General features: G+C 43.7%; 1 protein-coding gene across 1 annotated transcript in view; it reads left to right on the forward strand.

The window, feature by feature from the left end:
- csmd1b (CUB and Sushi multiple domains 1b) overlaps window positions 1–21,807 on the forward strand; it is a 2,043,836-nt gene that overhangs the window by 1,567,109 nt on the left and 454,920 nt on the right. The window contains exon 29 of the mRNA XM_078213588.1: window positions 20,095–20,286. Within this exon, the coding sequence (XP_078069714.1) occupies window positions 20,095–20,286 (192 nt within the window). The remainder of the gene's footprint in view (window positions 1–20,094; window positions 20,287–21,807) is intronic.

The following is a 21,807-nucleotide window of genomic DNA, read 5'->3' on the forward strand; positions in this document are numbered from 1 at the left end:
CAAGCTGCGAATCGAACTCGGGTCCCTGGCGCTGTGAGGCAGCAGTGCTAACCACTGTGCTGTTATCTAAGCTGCTAAAGAATTGATAGGGTAGATGTGGAGAAACTATTTGCTCTGGTGAATAATCTAGAACAAAGGGACATACCCTTAACATTGGAGTAAGATGATGTCATGAAGCACTTTTTTACACAAAGGTTGGTGGAAATCTGAAAATCATTCTCCCAAAAAAAGGTCTTGAGGATCGGTCAGTTTAAAATTTCATATCTGAGATTGATGTATCTGAAGTGGGGTGTTAACATTCATGGAAGTAAGGTGGGTAGTTGAAGAAGATCCCAGTTCACCATGAAAATTGCTCCATAATTTCCCTCTTGATTTTGGGATCATGTCTTTTTCTGTTTTTATTTACCCAGTGAGAATGGAGTCAGCCACATGATATTCTTCAGATAACGTGGGCTGAATTTTCCTTCAGGAATCTGATTGTGCTTGCACAGTCTTGGAGCACTGTCAGAAGTAAAATGGTGTGGAGATGCCGGCGTTGGACTGGGGTAAACACAGTAATGATGTGGAGATGCCGGCGTTGGACTGGGGTAAACACAGTAAGAAGTTTAACAACACCAGGTTAAAGTCCAACAGGTTTATTTGGTAGCAAAAGCCACACAAGCTTTCGAGGCTCTGAGCCCCTTCTTCAGGTGAGTGGGAATTCTGTTCACAAACAGAACTTATAAGACACAGACTCAATTTACATGAATAATGGTTGGAATGCGAATACTTACAACTAATCCAGTCTTTAAGAAACAAAACAATGGGAGTGGAGAGAGCATCAAGACAGGCTAAAAAGATGTGTATTGTCTCCAGACAAGACAGCCAGTGAAACTCTGCAGGTCCACGCAACTGTGGGAGTTACAAATAGTGTGACATAAATTCTGATTCTAGGATCGCATGATAAAGACTCAGGAGGAAAAAAGCAGAAATATTTATGTGAAATAGTGTGACATAAACCCAATATCCCGGTTGAGGCCGTCCTTGTGTGTGCGGAACCTGGCTATCAGTTTCTGCTCCGCGACTCTGCGCTGTCGTGTGTCGCGAAGGCCGCCTTGGAGAACGCTTACCCGAATATCAGAGGCCGAATGCCCGTGACCGCTGAAGTGCTCCCCAACAGGAAGAGAACAGTCTTGCCTGGTGATTGTCGAGCGGTGTTCATTCATCTGTTGTCGCAGCGTCTGCATAGTTTCCCCAATGTACCATGCCTCGGGACATCCTTTCTTGCAGCGTATCAGGTAGACAACGTTGGCCGAGTTGCAAGAGTATGTACCGTGTACCTGGTGGATGGTGTTCTCACGTGAGATGATGGCATCTGTGTCGATGATCCGGCACGTCTTGCAGAGGTTGCTGTGGCAGGGTTGTGTGGTGTCTTGGTCACTGTTCTCCTGAAGGCTGGGTAGTTTGCTGCGGACAATGGTCTGTTTGAGGTTGTGCGGTTGTTTGAAGGCAAGAAGTGGGGGTGTGGGGATGGCCTTGGCGAGATGTTCGTCTTCATCAATGACATGTTGAAGGCTCCGGAGGAGATGCCGTAGCTTCTCCGCTCCGGGCAATGGGACCCTGTGCGAGAACCTCTCCGGCTATGTCGAGGGCATCCTGAAACCCATTGTACAAAGAACCCCCAGCTTTTGTCGCGACACGACGGACTTCCTACAGAAACTCGGCACACATGGAGCAGTTGAACCAGGAGCGCTCCTCGTCACAATGGATGTCTCAGCACTCTACACCAGCATCCCCCATGACGATGGCATTGCTGCAACGGCCTCAGTGCTCAGAGCCATCAACTGCCAGTTTCCAGATGCAATTTTACATCTCATCCGCTTCATCCTGGACCACAATATCTTCACCTTCAACAACCAGTTCTTCATCCAGACACACGGAACAGCCATGGGGACCAAATTTGCACCTCAATATGCCAACATCTTCATGCACAGGTTCGAACAAGACTTCTTCACCGCACGGGACCTTCAACCGGTGCTATACACTAGATACATCGATGACATTTTCTTCCTTTGGACTCATGGTGAACAATCACTGAAACAACTCTATGATGACATCAACAAGTTCCATCCCACCATCAGGCTCACCATAGACTACTCTCCGGAATCGGTTGCATTCTTGGACACGCGCATCTCCATTAAGGACGGTCACCTCAGCACCTCACTGTACCGCAAGCCCACGGATAACCTCACGATGCTCCACTTCTCCAGCTTCCACCCTAAACACGTTAAAGAAGCCATCCCCTACGGACAAGCCCTCCGTATACACAGGATCTGCTCGGATGAGGAGGATCGCAACAGACACCTCCAGACGCTGAAAGATGCCCTCATAAGAACAGGATATGGCGCTAGACTCATTGATCAACAGTTCCAACGCGCCACAGCGAAAAACCGCACCGACCTCCTCAGAAGACAAACACGGGACACAGTGGACAGAGTACCCTTCGTTGTCCAGTACTTCCCCGGAGCGGAGAAGCTACGGCATCTCCTCCGGAGCCTTCAACATGTCATTGATGAAGACGAACATCTCGCCAAGGCCATCCCCACACCCCCACTTCTTGCCTTCAAACAACCGCACAACCTCAAACAGACCATTGTCCGCAGCAAACTACCCAGCCTTCAGGAGAACAGTGACCAAGACACCACACAACCCTGCCACAGCAACCTCTGCAAGACGTGCCGGATCATCGACACAGATGCCATCATCTCACGTGAGAACACCATCCACCAGGTACACGGTACATACTCTTGCAACTCGGCCAACGTTGTCTACCTGATACGCTGCAAGAAAGGATGTCCCGAGGCATGGTACATTGGGGAAACTATGCAGACGCTGCGACAACGGATGAATGAACACCGCTCGACAATCACCAGGCAAGACTGTTCTCTTCCTGTTGGGGAGCACTTCAGCGGTCACGGGCATTCGGCCTCTGATATTCGGGTAAGCGTTCTCCAAGGCGGCCTTCGCGACACACGACAGCGCAGAGTCGCGGAGCAGAAACTGATAGCCAGGTTCCGCACACACAAGGACGGCCTCAACCGGGATATTGGGTTTATGTCACACTATTTCACATAAATATTTCTGCTTTTTTCCTCCTGAGTCTTTATCATGCGATCCTAGAATCAGAATTTATGTCACACTATTTGTAACTCCCACAGTTGCGTGGACCTGCAGAGTTTCACTGGCTGTCTTGTCTGGAGACAATACACATCTTTTTAGCCTGTCTTGATGCTCTCTCCACTCCCATTGTTTTGTTTCTTAAAGACTGGATTAGTTGTAAGTATTCGCATTCCAACCATTATTCATGTAAATTGAGTCTGTGTCTTATAAGTTCTGTTTGTGAACAGAATTCCCACTCACCTGAAGAAGGGGCTCAGAGCCTCGAAAGCTTGTGTGGCTTTTGCTACCAAATAAACCTGTTGGACTTTAACCTGGTGTTGTTAAACTTCTTACTGTGTAAACACAGTAAGACAGACATCAAGTTTCTAACTTCTTCCTGTGTTTACCCCAGTCCAACGCCGGTATCTCCATATCATGACTACCATCGACACCGCAAACTGCCGGCTCCAAGTGGAGAGGATCTCCAAGAAGATCACGCATATCGACACAGAAGCAAGACCCAGTGCCAGATCCCAAGTCCAAAATAAGTTGCCAACATTTCGCTCCCACTTTCCCCTACACCAGCATTAAGAATGGTAGGTGGCCTGTGCAGAGTTGAGTTACTCGAGGGAGCCCAATCTGCTGTAATTTATTTCAAAGTAGGAAAACAGTTCAGGATCATGTTGATGGGTGGAGGTTCAGCCCCGTTATCGTTCACAAGGAAACTCTGGTCTTCTTGTTCCTTGGTGATAATTTGTCCTATGAACCTCCTCTGGTTCTCATATTGATTGCAACCATTACAAATGTAATTGGCATTTTTGTGCTTATGGAAGCTCATCATGAGGGAATGGATATAAGAAGCTGTAGTGAGGATCAGGCTTAGCTCCTTGTGAGGTTTCGCAAATTGTGGATAAGATACATATACACATCCCCTCAATGTTCCGGCGTGAAAAGTGGACGAGTATCATTATGATGTTTTTAATTCGCTGAGCTAATGAGCTTCTGTGAGTGATGTCTCAATCTGTTGCTGATTTTGGTCCATTTGAGGGGAAAAATACATTTAATAAGGAACTACTGGATTTTTTCATCATTGCCTTGCTTCCAGTGGAGAGCTGTAAGGAGGTGCAGTGCAAATCACTCTGTGTTCTATCCTTATCTGTGAATCATGCTCTGTTGAGCATGACTCCCCATGTGTCTTTCGATGGTTGGCATCTCAAATGATTAAACACTGACTCTTATGTACTTAGTCAAGGTGAAAGCTAAGCTAAACCACCTTCGGCCAGAGAAAAGCACATCTTAGATCAAATCACCTGTCCCTCAAATGCTTTTAATGATTGAAAACCATGATGAAAAATACAGACAATTACAAAGACTTACATTTGTAAGTCAAGTACTGAATTTCTAATGATAGCCCTGGTTAATAAGCTAATAAGGAAATTTTAACTCTTGTTTGTGGGTTGCTGCACTGAAATTTAAACTGGGTTTCAAAAGCAATTGAAATATTACATAACGTGCAAGAAGTGACATTTCAATTTTAATTGCGCACTTTTTTTCTTAAACAATAAACAACTAAAAATTGGCTTTAAAAAATGTTTGCAGTGATTTGTTTTTTTTCCATCACACTGAGCATGCTTGTAGGACCAGTAAGGGGTTGTCCTAAATCAGCTATTGGTCTCGGGTAAAACTCCCAAAACTCTACTCTGACTATTTCAGCCATTTCTTTGAGATTTACAATTTTTAACCTCCCTCAGGTCTGTGGATTAAATGTCTCCCTACAATTCTTATTTTATTTTCACTGCCATTTCTCATAATTTACAAAATCGACAGTGGCCCTGGTTTTTCCCTGTAACTTGTCCCACTTCTCCATTCCTCCTTCACAGTGTTGATTTGATTTGATTTGATTTTGATGCGATTTATTATTGTCACTTGTATTAACATACAGTGAAAAGTATTGTTTCTTGTGTGCTTTACAGACAAAGCATACCATTCATAGAGAAGGAAATGAGAGAGTGCAGAATATAGTGTTACAGTCATAGCTAGGGTGTAGAGAAAGATCAATTTAATGCAAGGTAGGTCCACTCAAAAGTCTTGACAGCAGCAGGGAAGAAGTTGTTCTTGAGTCGGTTGGTACGTGACCTCAGACTTTTGTATCTTTTTCCCGACAGAAGAATGTGGAAGAGAGAATGTCCGGGGTGCGTGGGGTCCTTAATTATGCTGGCTGCTTTGCCGAGGCAGCGGGAAGTATAGACAGAGTCAGTGGATGGGAGGCTGGTTTGCGTGATGAATTGGGCTACATCCACAACCTTTTGTAGTTCCTTGCGTTCTTGGACAGAGCAGGACCCATACCAAGCTGTGATATAACCAGAAAGAATGCTTTCTATGGTGCATCTGTAAAGGTTGGTGAGAGTCGTAGCGGACATGCCAAATTTTCTTCGTCTTCTGAGAAAGTAGAGGTGTTGGTGGGCCATGGCATTTGGAGATGAGTTTCATCGGAATAGTGGTGTTGAAGGCTGAGCTGTAATCATAAATAGGAGTCTGATATAGGTGTCTTTGTTATCTCAGTGCTCCAGAGTTGAATGTAGGGCCAGGGAGATGGTGTCTGCTATCTACCTGCAGTGTGATAGGCAAACCGTAGTGGATCCAGGCCATCTGTGAGGCCAGAACTGATTCGTGCCATGACTAAACTTTCGAAGCACGTCATAATGATGAATGTCAGAGTCACCGGACGATAGCCATTAAGACATGCTGCCGAGCTTTTCTTGGGTACTGGATGATGGCCATCTTCTTGAAGCAGTACGGACCTCAGATTGGTGTAAAGAGAGGTTAAAGATGTCTGCGAGTACCCCCACCAGCGGGTCTGCACAGGACCTGAGTTCTCATCCAGGCACCCCATCTGGGCCAGTCGCTTTCCATGGGTTGACTTTCATGAAGGCTGCTCTGACGTCTACAATAGTGACCCTGGATACGGCTGTGGCCGAGGCTTCCAGGGTGGAGGGTGTGCTCTCACTGACCTCTTGCTCAAAACGGGCATAGAATGCATTGAGCTCATTGGGGAGGGTGCGTTGGAGCCGGCAATTTTACATGCCTTCATGTTGTAGCCTGTTATGTCTTGCAGACCTTGCCATAATCAGTGGGAGTTTGTGTGGCCCACCTGGGACTCTAGCTTAGTCCGGTGCTGTCTTTTGGCATCTTTGATGGATCTCTGTAGATCACATCTGTAATTCTTGTATAGGCCAGAGATGCCTGACTTGAATGCCTCAGGCCTGGACTTCAGCAAGCAGTGGATATCCCTGTTCATCCATGGTTTCCGGTTGGGAATCATACGGATTTGCTTCTTTGGCACACAGTCTTCTACACTCTTACTAATGAAGTCAGTTACAGTCGTGTATACATGAATGTTAAACTTGCCACTTTTAAGCCCAAGTCTGAATGTTGTCCAGGTCTTGCTGCATATGGAAACAGACTAATTCAGTATCGGAGAGATTTCAAATGGTATCTTAATCACGTCCTCATGGAATAGAAGGAAAGAATAAGCTTTTAGGAAGAATGCCCCTTTCAACTCCTCAGGATGTCACAAAGCACTTCACAATCAATTACTTTTGAAGTGTGCTAAGTGCTACAATGGAGCAAATGTGGCAGCCACTTCACACACCGCATAGTCTTTCAAACAGTAATAAGATAAATATTGGATTTTTCTGCTTTTTTTTCGTGATGGTTGTTGAGTGATAAATGTTGACCAGAACACCAGCAGCCCCATTCTTGCTTGTTTTTGAATGTAGCCACTAGATCTGTTACACAAATTGAACAGCAGATGGGACTTGGGATCAATGACGGCAGTGCAGTGCTCATTCACTGCTGCACTGAAGTGTCAGCCTGGATTATGTGCTTAAATTCTGTAAGATCTTTAATGGGCTTCCTTTCCATCTACCTAGTTCAGGTATCAGTCATACCAATTGCAGCATCAATAAAATCAGTGCAAAATAAGATTATCTATGGCCAGAACTGTCCGACCGTTCACGTTGGCTGGATCTTCCAGTGCTGCTGATTGTGCACCCCCTACGTGGGTTTCCCAATGGCAAGGTGCATTCAATAGGAAACCCCATTGACAACGAGGGGCACCGGAAGGTTCTGCCGCCAGCCAATGGCAGGCCAACTTCACAGCGGGTTGCATTGGAAAATTGCGCCCTATGACTTTGTGGGTTGATTTGCTTTGAGGTACACTTGGAGAGTATCTTTACCCTTTAGATAATTGAGAATGCAAATCTGTCGATCTATTTGGGATGCTCATTAATATATATTTTTTAAATTTTCTTTGGATATGTAGGCATCACTGGAATAGCTAGCATTTATTGCCCATCTTTAATTGCCCTTGAACTGAATTTCATAGGGCAGTTAAGAATCAAGCGCATTGCTGTGGGCCTGGAAGCACATGTAGGCCCAAATCAGGTAAGGATGTCCTTCCTGAAAGGATATTAGTGAACCAGATGGATTTTTACAACAATCGTTTCATGGTCGTCATTCAACTTTTCATTCCAGATTTTTTTTTATTGAATCCAAATTTCACCATCTGCACTGGTGAGATTTGAATCCAGGTCCCCGCACCATTACTCTGGGTCTCTAGATTACTAATCCACTGATAATACCACTATGCCACTGTCTCCCCAAATACAACAATAGTAACAGCAACTTGCATTTATATAGCATCCTTAACATAGTGGAATGTCCCAAGGCACACCACATGAGAGTTAGCAAGCTCATTGTGACACTGAGCCATGGAGAGCGATATTAGGGCAGATGACCAAAAAACCACTTCAAGGAGGTCGGTTTTTAAGGAGATCTTAAAAGATAAGAGAGAAATTTAGGGAGAAATTCCAGAACTTAGGGCTTGGCTAATGAAGTGTGTGTCCACCTATGATGGACGCACAAGAGGCCAGATCTCAGGTTTGGCAGGCTGGAGGAGATTACAAATGTAGCATGGTAATGGAGGAATTTAAAGAAAAGAATGCAGATTTTAAAGTGAGGCCTAGTTGGACCTGGAACCAAAGTAGGTCAGTATCAAAATGCAACTAAACTCAGATAGCCATGCACAATCCATGAATGATTATTTACAGTTTTGCTACACAATCTGTTTATGTGTAGAACAAAAATGTTCTTTCCCCATGGGTAAATATGCAGTGATCAATGAAAAGGAAAAATAGTTAGATTGTCAGCAAACTGACCATTGCAAACGTGAGCAAATCAAGTAGAAAATAGAACTTATACTTGCTGGGTAATGCTAGTATGTGAAAAGTTGAGGGTCATTTCTTCATTCTCAAATTTGGTTAGTAAATTAACACATTTGTTTCATTTTACTACGAACAATAATAAGTCTCACAACATCAGGTTAAAGTCCAACAGGTTTATTTGGAATCACGAGCTTTTGGAGTGCTGCTCCTTCATCAGGTGAGTGGTCCTCACGCATGCGGAACTTGGCTATCAGTTTCTGCTCGGTGATTCTGTGTTGTGTGTCTTGAAGTCCATCCTGGAGAACGCTCCTGCCTGGTGATTGTTGCACCGTGTCCAATGGATGAATGGACACCGTATGACAATCATGAGGCAGGAGTGTTCCCTTCCAGTCGGGGAACACTTCAGCACTCAAGGGCATTCAGCCTCTGATCTTCGGGTAAGCGTTCTCCAAGGCGGCCTTCAAGACACAAGACACCGCAGAATCGCTGAGCAGAAACTGATAGCCACGTTCCCTCTCTCCACTCGCACATCTGTACCTGTAAAGACTCGGATTCCAACCATTATCTTGCAATTGTGTCTCTGTCTGTATATGCCGTGTTTGTGAATCCCCTCTCTACTCACCTGATGAAAGAGCATTGCTGTGAAAACTCATGATTCCAAATAAACCTGTGGACCTTAACCTAGTGTTGTGAGACTTCTGACTATGCCCACCCCTGTCCAACACCAACATCGCCACATAATTTGTGTATGAAGCTGCGATGATGAATAAACAGTCAATGTAAATAAAAGGTGTTTTGCATGTTTGAAATTATAGCCACAATTAAATAAGAAATCTAATTGTAAAGACAAAAGAAAGGAAATATGAAGAAATTTAACAAGGATAGTATTGGGCCTTAAATCATGGCAAAGGGGAAGTAAATCTGCCCTCATTGGAGAAAAGCAAACAATAGGACTTGCACCATAAATTATTTGTGGTTTTAAGTGTGATGGAACGAATGGGTCGTGGAGGAAATTGTAGATCTTTGAGAGTAATTTTAATATGTCCAGGAGGAGACTGAAGGCCTGTTTTGTAGCCACCCAATTTTACTTTCCATTAAAGCACCTGAAATGAAAGCAAGATGAGAGAGCATCGACAGGTACAGTTTGTCATCCAAAATGTTCAGAGTGAGATATAAGTTTTAAAATAAAGTAAATAATCTCTACACAATCTCTTCTTGAATTTTGCATGAATGATGACTGACCCCTAACATGTTGAACAGCACTTCTCCCTTCAGTGGAGGCAGGGGCAGCATGTCCAGGTAACTCTGATCTCGTGCCACAGCTTGATATTGTACATGACTTGCGGATAGAAAGAAGGCAGCATGTTCATAACATCCTTGTAAAGTGTTTTGAGAATGTGGTTATCATGCTCAAATCATGCAGATATAAGACGTGAGGTGTGGGGAAGTGAGGATTGCAGTTGCAGTAAGGTGCACAGCATGTGAATAAGATGAAACGGATGAGGAGTGAAGTGTGGTGCAGTGAGTTACAGGAGAGTGAAGGTATGCAGGCAGGACAGTGTTGTGCCTCATTTGTAGGTTTGAGAAGATGGTAATGTAAAACAAGAGTCTTATCTTGACAATTCGGGTGAAGGGCCATTGTATTTTTTTCTGGTATTGCGACTATGACCATGGGGTGAAGCATCTGACATTGTCCTCCTCAGACACCGCTCACACTGTCAATGGATATGTTGAATTTCTTCCTTCTGAAGGGAACAGAATTTTTGTCCTCCTGTCCAGCTCTTGCACCAGAGCCTCCAAAGCTTTATCAGAGAATGTATGTGCCCTCTCTGGACTCTTGTGTGAATGTTTTCACATGTGGCTTCCCTGAAGTTTCACTAATATCAAACAGTAATGTGGAAAGAGTTGGCTGCATTTTTGATTAATTACAATAAGCTGCCAACACGAATTGCACGTTCTCCATGTGCCAATGTGAAAAAATGCAGGCATGACTGATTTTGGATGCAATTGAATTCCTAAGCATGTTCTAGAGATTCTCTTGAGCTGATGGTGCAGAGGTGGGAAGAGAAGTTATTCTTCAAAAGGTGGCACAGTGATTAGCACTGCTGCCTCACAGCACCAGGGACCTGGGCTCAATTCCAACCTTGGGTGACTGTCTGTGTGGAGTTTGCACATTTGCCCCATGTCTGCGTGGGTGCTCCAGTTTCCTCCCACAGTCCAAAGGTTGATTGGCCATACTAAATTGTCCCTTAGTGTCAGGGGATTAGCATGGTGAATACGTGGGATTATGGTGTTAGGGCCTGGGTGGGATTGTTGTTGGTGCAATTTCAATGGGCCGAATAGCCTCCTTCTACACTGCAGGGATTCTATGATTCTATTCTATGAAATGCTTTGGCTATTTTTAGGTTGTTGAGAACTGAATGAAATGAGGGCAGTCTTAAAATTAAGTAATTAATTGAATATAAAAGAAGCTACCGAGTGTCGATATTTTTAGCGCTTTTTATATTTAAAGTGCAAAATGACAGAGGCCAATTGTTGTGGTTGCATCTTTTATCGCAAAATGTTAACACATGTTAAACCATCCTGAGTTTTTATTCAGGTGCTCACACTTTACAATCTTTATTTGCATTTTAAGCACTTCCTCCCAGCACAATCCACATCATGAAAACATTTATGTTACAGATTAGTTTAAACAGTCCTGATTTTTTCTTCTCACTACCTGTCCTTAAACAAAAAGGTGTTTTTGATTTTTGATTTATCCCTTTGTAAGTGGTGCCGTTTCTTCCCCAACCCTTAAATTTGGAGTGTTCCAATCCTCCATGAATAACTCACAAACGCGAGGTATGATAAAATGAAGGGTTTGTTTATTTTGCACATGCACAAAACATGGGAAAAGAGTTTTGCCACATCCACCCTTTTTTCCACTCATACAACAAAAGAGGCATAAGGAGTATCGGGCCAGGCCACAATAAAAATCTAAGTTATTGTTTTATGCGAGTCAGGAAGCAAATGTCTAATAGAGAGTTTCTTCAGAAGATAAGTTGGTTGACTATCGCAGGGTAATCCATCATTCCGGAAGTGAAACCATCAAAAGGGGAGAAGGCATGTAGAGTTGGATTTGTCCTGAATGTACCGGTTCCAACATCCAAGTAGTTTAGAGTATAGTTGATGGCCAGGTGACTGTTCTTGGGCAAGCAACTCCTACTGCTACCTGTTCAAAATTACTGTTCTCCTCAGACGTCAACTAGTGACTGAGAGATCCAGCAATAGTTCGATGAATGAGCCCTGCAAAATCCCATGAGAATTAGCCTTCCAGTCACGAAAACACCTCTCAACCATTGCCTGTAATTTCCTGAACCAATTTGAATCCAATGCCACTTACTCTTGAACCTCATAGACATTTACTTTTCTGACTTGTGTTCCTTGTGGTACCTTCTGAAAAGCCTTGAAAAAACCCGTGTAGATTACATCAAGTGCACTACCCCCATTGACCCTCTTCATTACACCTTCAAAAAATTCAATCAAGTGAGTCAAAGGTGACCTTCCCTTTGCAAATACATGCTGATTCTTCTTGATTAATCCACTCCCTTCTCAATGATGACTTAGAATGTCAGAACTTTATCCAATAATTTGTCCGCCGCTGAGGTTAGGCTGACTGGCCTGTCATTTTTCTATCTGTTCCCTTTTCATTTTTAAATGGCAGCACTACATTAGCATTCCTCGGGCATTACACTTGTAACCAGAAAGAATTGGAGAATGATCCCTGGAGGCTCCACTATTTCTTCCCTTGCTTTTGTTAACAGGCTAGGATATATTGCATCTCTGCCTGTCACTTTCAAAGATGATAAACCTCTTTTATTTGCTCTATCACTGTGTTTATCACATCCAATATTTCACACGCCTTATCCTCAAATGCAATGCCTGTAAAACCACCAGGCCCTGTTATTGTGGAGACAGATGAAAAGTATTCAGTAAGAAGCATGCCCATACATTCTGTCTTCACACACAGGTTACCTTTCTATATTGTGCAGAATTGAGTTCTCGGTATCTGACATAAGCTTCTCTTTTCTGCCTAATTCGAAGTATACACTCTTTGGCCTCCAGGGAGCTCCGGACTGGGAGTCCCACCTTTTTGCTTTGTGGGGGCATATTTATTCTGAACCTTTTCGATTGTCTCCCACCGCTCCGATACTGATTAATCTTCAAGTAGCTCTTTCCAGTCTACTTTTGCTAAATCGCATCTCAGCTTTGTAAAAAATGAGAACTCAAAGCTTTTACTCTTGATTTATCTTTGGCGTTTTCCATAACGATGGTAAACCTAACTGAATTATGACTGTCGTTTCACCTAATATCCCTTCCACCTGCCTAGCTTCGCTGCTTGAAACTAAATCCTGAACTGACGCTTCCTCTTGCTACGCTGGCTATAAACGTTCTCCTGAATGTATTTTAAGAATTCTACGCAGCTTTTATACTGAATTTACTCCAGTTAATATTAGGTAGCTGAAATCTCCCACTATTACTGCCCTGTTGATTCTGCACATTTCAGCAATTTGCCAACATGTTTGCTGTACTTGTCCCTCTGACTACTGGTGGTCTAAAGTGCATACTCCCAGCTGTGTAATTTCAGTTTTTCTTTGTTCCTTGCCTCAACACAGCCTCATTTGCTGATCCTTCCAGCATATTGTGCTTCCCTGAAGCTGCAATTGTTTTGTTAATCATTGTTGCGGCCACTTCTTTTTTTATCACTCACTCCATCTCATCTGAAAACCCTGTAACCAGAAATATCCAGTTACACTTCCTGTCCTTCTGTTTCTGGAATTGCTATGTTATCGTACTTTCAGGTGTCCATGACTCATCTGTCTTATTTGCTGGACACTTTACATTGATGTATGTGCATTGAACATTGCCAAGCTGCTTTCTTGTCTATTTTCTAACCTTGGTTTCTCCTGCCTTCCAAAGTGATTTATTAATTTTCTGCCTGTCATTAGCTTTGTTATCTCCCCACTGAATGAACACTGAGGTTCCCATTCCCCTGCCAAGCTACCTTAAACACAATATTGGTCGCAGTTATGTTTAGATGCAACTGCATGGTATATACGGAATCCACCTTCCTCCAGAGCTACTCCCAAATTCCCAGGCATTTAGAGCACCCTCTTCTGTACCATTTCTCCTTCATCTGCATGATCCTCCTATTTCTGTACTCACATGGAGCACTGGGAGTAATCTGGAGATTACTACCTTTGAGGTCCTGCATATTCCAGCTTGCCAAAATCTTCCTGTGTCTCTCTTTCCACTGATGTCATTGGTACTACGAGGGACCATGAAATTTGGCTCATCATCTTCCCCTGTCAACAACTAAATTGCTTCTGACTCTGCAGTTCAGCTACAAACAACTTGTAGAAGTGGTCTACATTAGCAATAAAACGCTGTTGCCTGCCTATGTAAAGATTCTTTGAGCTAATGTATAGTTTAACAATGTCTAACACCATTGCTGTGGGTGTGTTTTGATCTACAACAGCTACTACTCATAATTTAATGTTAAATGTCTTTAATGTGTGAAAAAAAAACATCCTGAGGTGCTTCACGGGAACATTGCAAGACAAAGGCTGAAATTTTTCAGCTGTCCCCTCTGGTTTTCATGCACCAGAGGCAGCTCACCATTGGCCGCTGAAGAGATATTTGGTCCAGCCGAAGTTGATGGCATTTTCCATGGCTCATCTGTCCCACTGCCAGGAAACTTGCGGCAGATTCGACTTGGCGGGGCTCGAAAGATCCCACTGGCAGGAAAGGTCGGAAAATCTCGCCTGAAGTATGACAGCAAGCCAGATTGGGGGATATTAGATGACCAAAAGCTTGGTCAAAGAGGTAGATTTGAAGGAGTGTCTTAAAAAAAAATACAAGGTAGAGTGGTTTAGGAAGAGAACAGCTGATGCAAGAAGATATAGATGAAAGTAAGTTGCGAAGAGGACAGAAGAAGGCAACACAAAGATATTGATTGGGTAAGTAAGTGGGCAAAGATGTGGGAAAATGTGAAATTGTCCATTTTGGAAGGAAGAATGAAAAAGAAGCATATTGTCAAAATGGTGAGAGATTGCAGACCTTTGAAATGCAAAAGGGGTCTGGGTATGCTAGTGCATGAATCACAGGCTAGTACACAAGTATAGTAATGTTATTGTTTATTGTGAGGGGAATTGAATACAGAAATAGGGTGCTTATGCTTCCTTGTACAGGGCATTGGTGAGACCACATCTGGAGCTGTGTGTGCTATATTGGTCTCCTTGTTTGAAGAAGGATGTAAATATGCTGAAAGCAGTTCAGAAAAGGTTTAATTACTGGAACTAGTCTAATAACTGGAACGGGTGGATTGTTTTTTGATTGATTGGACAGGCAGGGCTGTATCAGCTGGAGTTTGAAAGAGGAAGAGGCAACTTGATTGAAACATATTAGATCCTGAAGGTGATGCAAAGAGGAAGTTTCCTCTTGTGGGAGAATCTAGAACTAGGGGCCATTGTTGAAAAATATGCTGGGGCCTATTTAATACAGAGATTAGGATTTTCTTTTTCTGTCAGAGGGTCATGACTCTTCCTCAAAAGGTAGTGGAAGCAAAGTCTTTGAATATTTTTTTAGTCAGTGTTAGATAGATTATTGACAAGCAAGTGAGTTGGGTTAAAGGTTATCGGGGTTGGCAGGAATGTGGTGTTGAGATTACAATCAGATCAGTCATGAGTTTACTGAATGACAGAGCAAGCTGAAAAGGCTGAGACACCTACCCCTGCTCCGAGTTTGTATATTTGTACATTTGTCAGTTCCAGAGTTTGGTGCTTCGGCAATGGAAGTATTTATTTTAATTAAGCATTTACTCCATGTTAAGGGTGGAAAATGAGATGAGGCATTATTCACTTCATTGCTATGGTATCGTACTTACAAGTGTCCTCAGTTTATCTGTTTCATTTACTGGACACTTTACACTGATATATGCACATGGAACAAGCTGCCCGAGGTAGTAGTAGAGGCAGGTACAATTTTGTCTTTTAAAAAACGTTTAGACACTTACATGGGTATAGAGGGACATAGGCCAAACGTGGACAATTGGGACTAGCTTCGGGACTTAGGGGCAGCATGGACAAGTTGGGCCAAAGGGCCTGTTTCCATGCTGTAAACCTCTATGACTCTATGAATTAATTGCCTGCCTTTTGTTTCAGGCAGGTAACTAACTACTGTAACTGTCTGCTTGGTGCTCAGAAATACACATCACACACAAACAGGATTGGAGACCTGAGCCGCGATTTTGTGCTCCCATTCACATCGGTCATGAATGGTGATGGGGCGTAAAAGCTTATGAAAGGCCCAAATCTCGCATTATACATTGATAGGCGGTCTCACTGCGATTGTGTGTCCAATACCACCCCCTTACCCCCCTCCCCCCGCCAGTGACATAACAGGATTCATGATATTCAATATCGGAGACCCCATTACAATAAATTTAATTATCAGGCCTCTACTCTATGCCTTTTAATTTCCCCATTAAATTATCCATTCGCCATTCATACCAACATGACTTGCAACTGGTCTCCCATGGTGTGCATTTGGCAGGTAGACCCACCTGAGGAGCTCCATGCATCACTTGGGGAGGGTAAGTTATAGGCAATAACTTGGCACTGTCCCCGACACTGCCACATGGCCCTACCACCTGCACACCCCCCCCCCCCCCCGCCCCCGGCAATGTACTATTTTTAATTTTTGTATTGGGGCAGGCTTTAAAAATGGCACCCCAGTCTTTAAAAAGCAAAGTTGCTGGCAGGGCCCAAGCCCTGAGCAATATTGCAGCGAAAGCTGCTATTGGGGCCGGTGGCTTCAATGCTGCTTTTCCTGCCCACTGTGACATTCTGCAGAAGATTGAAAAACCCCATCCTGGTGCCTTGAGACTCTGGCCTGATTTCCTGCCTGTAACTCACGGGGAATAATGCACGAGCTTATGTCCCTCTGCAGGCTTCAGCTTTTTTTATTATTATTTGTTACCATATGATGTTATTCCTTGACACTTGTGAAGAGATGTCATTGACATATTCAGCAATTTCAACTTATTTAGTTTCAAGTAATCTGTCAACCCTATTCAACACATTGGTTGTGATACGATGGGGACAACCATCCAACCCTGCATTACTATAATATTAACAGTTACCCTGAACAGTTTGTAGTATAGCTGGTGATTTGTTCATAGGAAGTTTAAGATTGGCTGCTCGAGACGAAAGTTGTTTGCATCCACAAATTCATGATGCTGACCTCCCAGAAACATGGCTGACTGTTTAATCTTCTGGGATGGTCGTGTCACACATTAATGTATCAACCAACTACCTTGTTTACAGTTGTGCATGTTTTGTAACCAACTTGTCTAATAAAGGTAGATCTTCAGAGAGATTGTTCAGGCATCAAAGGAGACCAGATTAATAAAGGGCTCGCAGTTTGTTTCTGGCTTTTGGCCAATATACTTTAAGGGTACAAAGAACTCGGTGAACAACCACTTACATTTCACTGCAAGAGATTCTGTCAGCTCAAGTGGTTGCTGAAAGGAGCTAAGATTGAATAAAGTCTTTGACCAGGTGTATATATTATAAATTGCTAGCTGTGAGGTTTTGTATTTTGTTTGTGCCTTCGCTTCCATGAATTGCCCAATTGTAAATATATTTTGTCAGTGGTTTGTGTAAAATGGAACTGGTATTTGTTATCTCTACTTGGAGGGGAAGCGATGTATGATGTAGTCCAATGAGAAATTCACTCTGATCAGAAAATTCAACATCATCTTCTTGATCCCTCCGCCCCCCCCCCCCTCCCCCCCTCCCCCCAACTTAACATGATTGCAAATACAAAATGCCACGTTGTCACTTTGAGAACCTCCTGCTGGAGGTTGTCATCAAGCCACTTGAGTGATAAAATGTTGTTTAAAAACCCTCAAATGTTAATAGTTACTGTGAAGGAAATAGCGTGCGACATTTGAAATGGTGCTTCATCCCCCCTAAGCCCTTTTAAAAAATAAAACCAGCGTCTCCTGGATTATATGATTGACAAAGCAAGAATAGTATCATAGGAAAAGGATATATCATGTACCTCATTGGCTTGTGGTAATGATGGCTGCATTAAGGGCACAGCAAAGAGCTAAAGTAAATCAGTGAGCACCATTAAAAGGTGCACCACTAACAAAGGTTGGCTTGTTCATCAAAGCTTGTGCTGCTTGGATATTTTTGGCTTTGACAGGATGAAAGGAGAAATGTCACCAAGGTAATTGAACTGATAATGTCGCACGTTGTTGTAGAGGGCAATTACCAACATAAATAGGTTTCTACATCATGGATATTTGTAATTTCCTGATGGAGACACTTAGTGCAATAGCTCTGCAATACAAGTGCAGCAACTTTATATAATTTTCATGCTTGGCTTAGGTTAGGGTCCGATACTGGTCAAAAGTCACCGTGTGTTCAATATTACTGACAACCTTTTATTGTTAGTTTCAAAAAATTCCTTATTCAAGATGGAAAGAGCATGAAATTCTGAAGTAATAGTTGCCATAAATATTTTGATCCTTTCTTTAAATCATCAATTTTCTTCTTGATGTGGAGATCATTGAGTAGGGCTTACCATTAAACTAGACTAATAACAAAAAAGTCTTTCTGCTTGGAATTGGTTAGCAACTTATGTTTCTTTCATTTCTCGTATGACAGACCTGGGGTGGAATTTGAGTCAGGTTCTGACTGAAAACCGACATATTTCTTCCCAGATAAAATGGTCAGGTTTCCACTCCCAATCTTCTGACACTTTGTCAATAAAAAGCAAGGGGGCATGTTTTGCACCATCATTCAAATTAAAGTTAAAGACCCCCCCCCCCCACCCTCCCAGTAAACAAGGGGAAAACTCCAACCCTCAACCACAGAGGGACAACCAGCCCTCCAACACTTAATGGATGGGTCACACCCCATTGTTGGCATCAGGGCATAACAGTCTCTCGTTCCCCCCTCCCTCCACCGCCGCAATGACCACCATTCCACGCCACATAATTGAAAGCCCCAATTGGGTTCCCCAGAGGCCCCACCCGCACTTCCTGCCCTGACCACCCCCCCCCCCCCCCTTCCTCCCCCCCCAGGGGTTACACTGGCCTCCGTGACCTGGCGTGCTCATCTCGACTGCTGGAGACCAGTGGTGATTCCTGCCGGTGTGAGATCACGCTGGCAGGGAGAACATCTGACACCCCCGGAAGCAGTGACGTTATGTCATTTAAGAATATTTAAATCTACTCCAATTGTGGTAATCGGGTTCATGCCCTCGCTGAGTGTGAACCTGATGACATTGCTGGCAGCGATTGTCGGGGGTGAGGAAGATCTCATTCTGAGATTTCCCGGTGCAAATTCCATTATTCGCCCTTTATGAGAGTGTGCAGCCATAACAGGATGTGCGTCAACAGTGAACTGACCCTGAACTGAAATGAAGCTGACTGGTACAAAAAAAGTGGAGCATGGGTTTCTGGGGCCGATGCCATTCACTTATTTGTCTGGATGTGGTGGGCTGAATGTTGGAAAATTGGGTGGATGTGTGCATATCGATAAAGGTATCCACCCAATATGCCTTCCATTTAAATTCAAAATTAATGGAAGCAGAATTGGGCAGATTCTCTTGTGAGCATGTGTTTTCACCAACCTGATCATCCAATATTAGCTGCATCCTGGGAGTTCTAGAGAGAGGTCTTATAGCACAGTGGCATACTTAACTCAGAGCCAAAAGCTCCAGATTGGCATATGATGTTGCAGTTATATAGAACGTTGGTTAGGCCACATTTGGAATACTGCGTCCAGTTCTGGTTGCCACACTACCAGAAGGACGTGGAGGCTTTGGAGAGAGTGCAGAAAAGGTTTACCAGGATGTTTCCTGGTATGGAGGGTATTAGCTATGAGGAGAGATTGAGTAAACTAGGGTTGTTCTCCCTGGAAAGACGGAGGTTGAGGGGTGACCTAATAGAAGTTTATAAAATTATGAAGGGCATAGATAGGATGAACAGTTGGAAGCTTTTTCCCAGGTCAGAAATGACAAACACATGGGGTCACAAGTTCAAGGTAAGGGGGGGCAAGGTTCAATACAGATATGCGGGGGATATATTTTACACAGAGGGTGGTGGGGGCCTGGAATGCACTACCAAGCAAGGTGGTTGAGGCAGACACGCTAGAATCATTTAAGACTTATCTAGATAGCCACATGAACAGACTGGGAATAGAGGGATACAAACGGATGGTCTAGTTAGGAACACATGATCGGTGCAGGCTTGAAGGGCCAAAGGGCCTGTTCCTGTGCTGTATTGTTCTTTGTTTGAGTCCCATTCAGGACCTTTTAGCTGAAGAAGGACATAACGCAGGCTAACAGGTTAAGTCTTAACCTCCAAATCCTTCCAAAGCACTCCAATGTCAGATGGTAAGAGTAGAAGAGTTTCCTAGTCAGCCAAGCCATGGAAAGAAAGTTGAAGCCTCTATCATCACTGCCCAGAGCTCCATGAATATGCATTTAAAAAATAGCTTCGACTTACTGAATGAACTGCAACTCATCACCATGTGTCCTCCGAGGCCATTTTAGAGGGCAGTTAAGAGTTAGCTATACTCTGATGGGGATTGAGGAACATATAGGATAGGCTGAAGCAAGGCCAGAAGGATTCTGTTTGCTCCATTAAAAACAATGCATCTTTTCTTCAATACAGCTTCGACAGCCACGACGTGCAATGATCCTGGAGTTCCTCAGAATGGCACCAGAAGTGGGGACAGCAGAGAACCTGGAGATACTGTGACTTTCCAGTGTGACCCAGGTTATCAGTTGCAAGGAACTGCTAAAATCATGTGTGTGCAGGTGGACAATCGGTTCTTCTGGCAACCTGATCCTCCAACATGTACAGGTACAGCACAGAATAAGCAGTGAATTCAATCATCCATTTTTAGCTATGTTAAGTTGATGAAAACAAAACAGACCAGTGCAGTGGATTATTTAATGGGGTGAATCACAATAATAGACCATTATGAGCTAATGTTTTGTTTGGCTGCAAAGGTGTATTTTGGTGTATGAATAACCGCAATTGGTTTGCTTTAGAGAAAACATGATTTTCCTCTGCATTCACATCCTCTCGCAATTTTCCTCTGGTCTTATTGCGGGTCGGGAATGCCTCGTGCAAATGCACCCTCCCCCGACTGTTGAGGTGAGGTTCTCCACTTTAAATGGGGAACAAAAATTGGATTTCCTCCTGCATACAATTTCTGTCTGGTGGTGCAAGCTTTTGGAAACCTAAAGTCTGCATAAGAGTCTCGTGCATACAGGAGAGAGTGACTATGGAGGATACACAGGGAGGGCATGATAGAGGTAGAATGGATGACTTAAGGTGGTATGCAGGGTACATAGTGCCCTGGAGAGGTAAGGGTTATCTGAGGAGTTATGGAGAATATGTGGGAGGCATAGAAGTGGTATTGCTTGGCAAGGGCAAAGTGAGAAGGCATGGGCTGGTATTGTGGGGTGAGTGGAAGGTGAGGGCAAGAGGACACAGGTTTAAGGTGCTGGGGAGTAGGTACAGAGGAGATGAAAGGGGTAAGTTTTTCACTCAGAGGGTGGTGGGCGCGTGGAATGGGCTGCCAGCAACAGCGGTGGAGGCGGATTCGATAGGGTCTTTTAAGAGACTTTTAGATAAGTATATGGAATTAGTAAGATAGAGGGTTATAGGTAAGCCTAGTAATCGCTAAGGTAGAGACATGTTCGGCACAACTTTGTGGGCTGAAGGGCCTGTATTGTGCTGTAGTTTTTCTATGTTTCTATGAGGGGTGCAGTTTGAGGGCCTTTATACACAGTTGAGAATTGGGATACTGCGTTTGTGAACAGATGCAGGCCTACTTACTGGCCTACCTCACTGCCCACAGTCCTCCTGTACTGATGCAGGGCACAAAATTGTACTGTAAACCTGATCCCAGTGTGAAAACCCAAATGAAAAACAGGTGACGTCACGGATCGGGTATGCAGTTTGTGAACCCCAGAGTGTGCAGGTTTGGGTTTTCCCGAGCCAGAGGAAGATTTTGCCCTATATTCTTGTGAACAATAAACTAAAATCTAGAATTTACTTCGTCAGGTCTGTGATATCTTAAATCCGTTGGTAAAATAGGTTGATTGCTTTATTCCCTGTTCACCTCTAAGATTGCTAAATTGAATGCTCACCATAATGGTCACACGGCACAGTGGTTAGCACTGTTGCCTCACAGTGTCAGGGACGTGGGTTCAATTCCAGTGTTGGGTGACCATGTGGCGTTAGCTCGTCCTCCCCATGTCTGCGTGGGTTTTCTCTGGGTGTTCCAGTTTCCTGCCACAGTCCAAAAATGTGTAGATTAAGTGGATTGGACGTGCTAAATTGCCCCTTAGCATCCCAAGATGTGTAGGTTAG

The sequence above is a fragment of the Mustelus asterias genome, chromosome 5 (assembly GCF_964213995.1).
Source record: "Mustelus asterias chromosome 5, sMusAst1.hap1.1, whole genome shotgun sequence".
Taxonomy (NCBI): domain Eukaryota; kingdom Metazoa; phylum Chordata; class Chondrichthyes; order Carcharhiniformes; family Triakidae; genus Mustelus; species Mustelus asterias.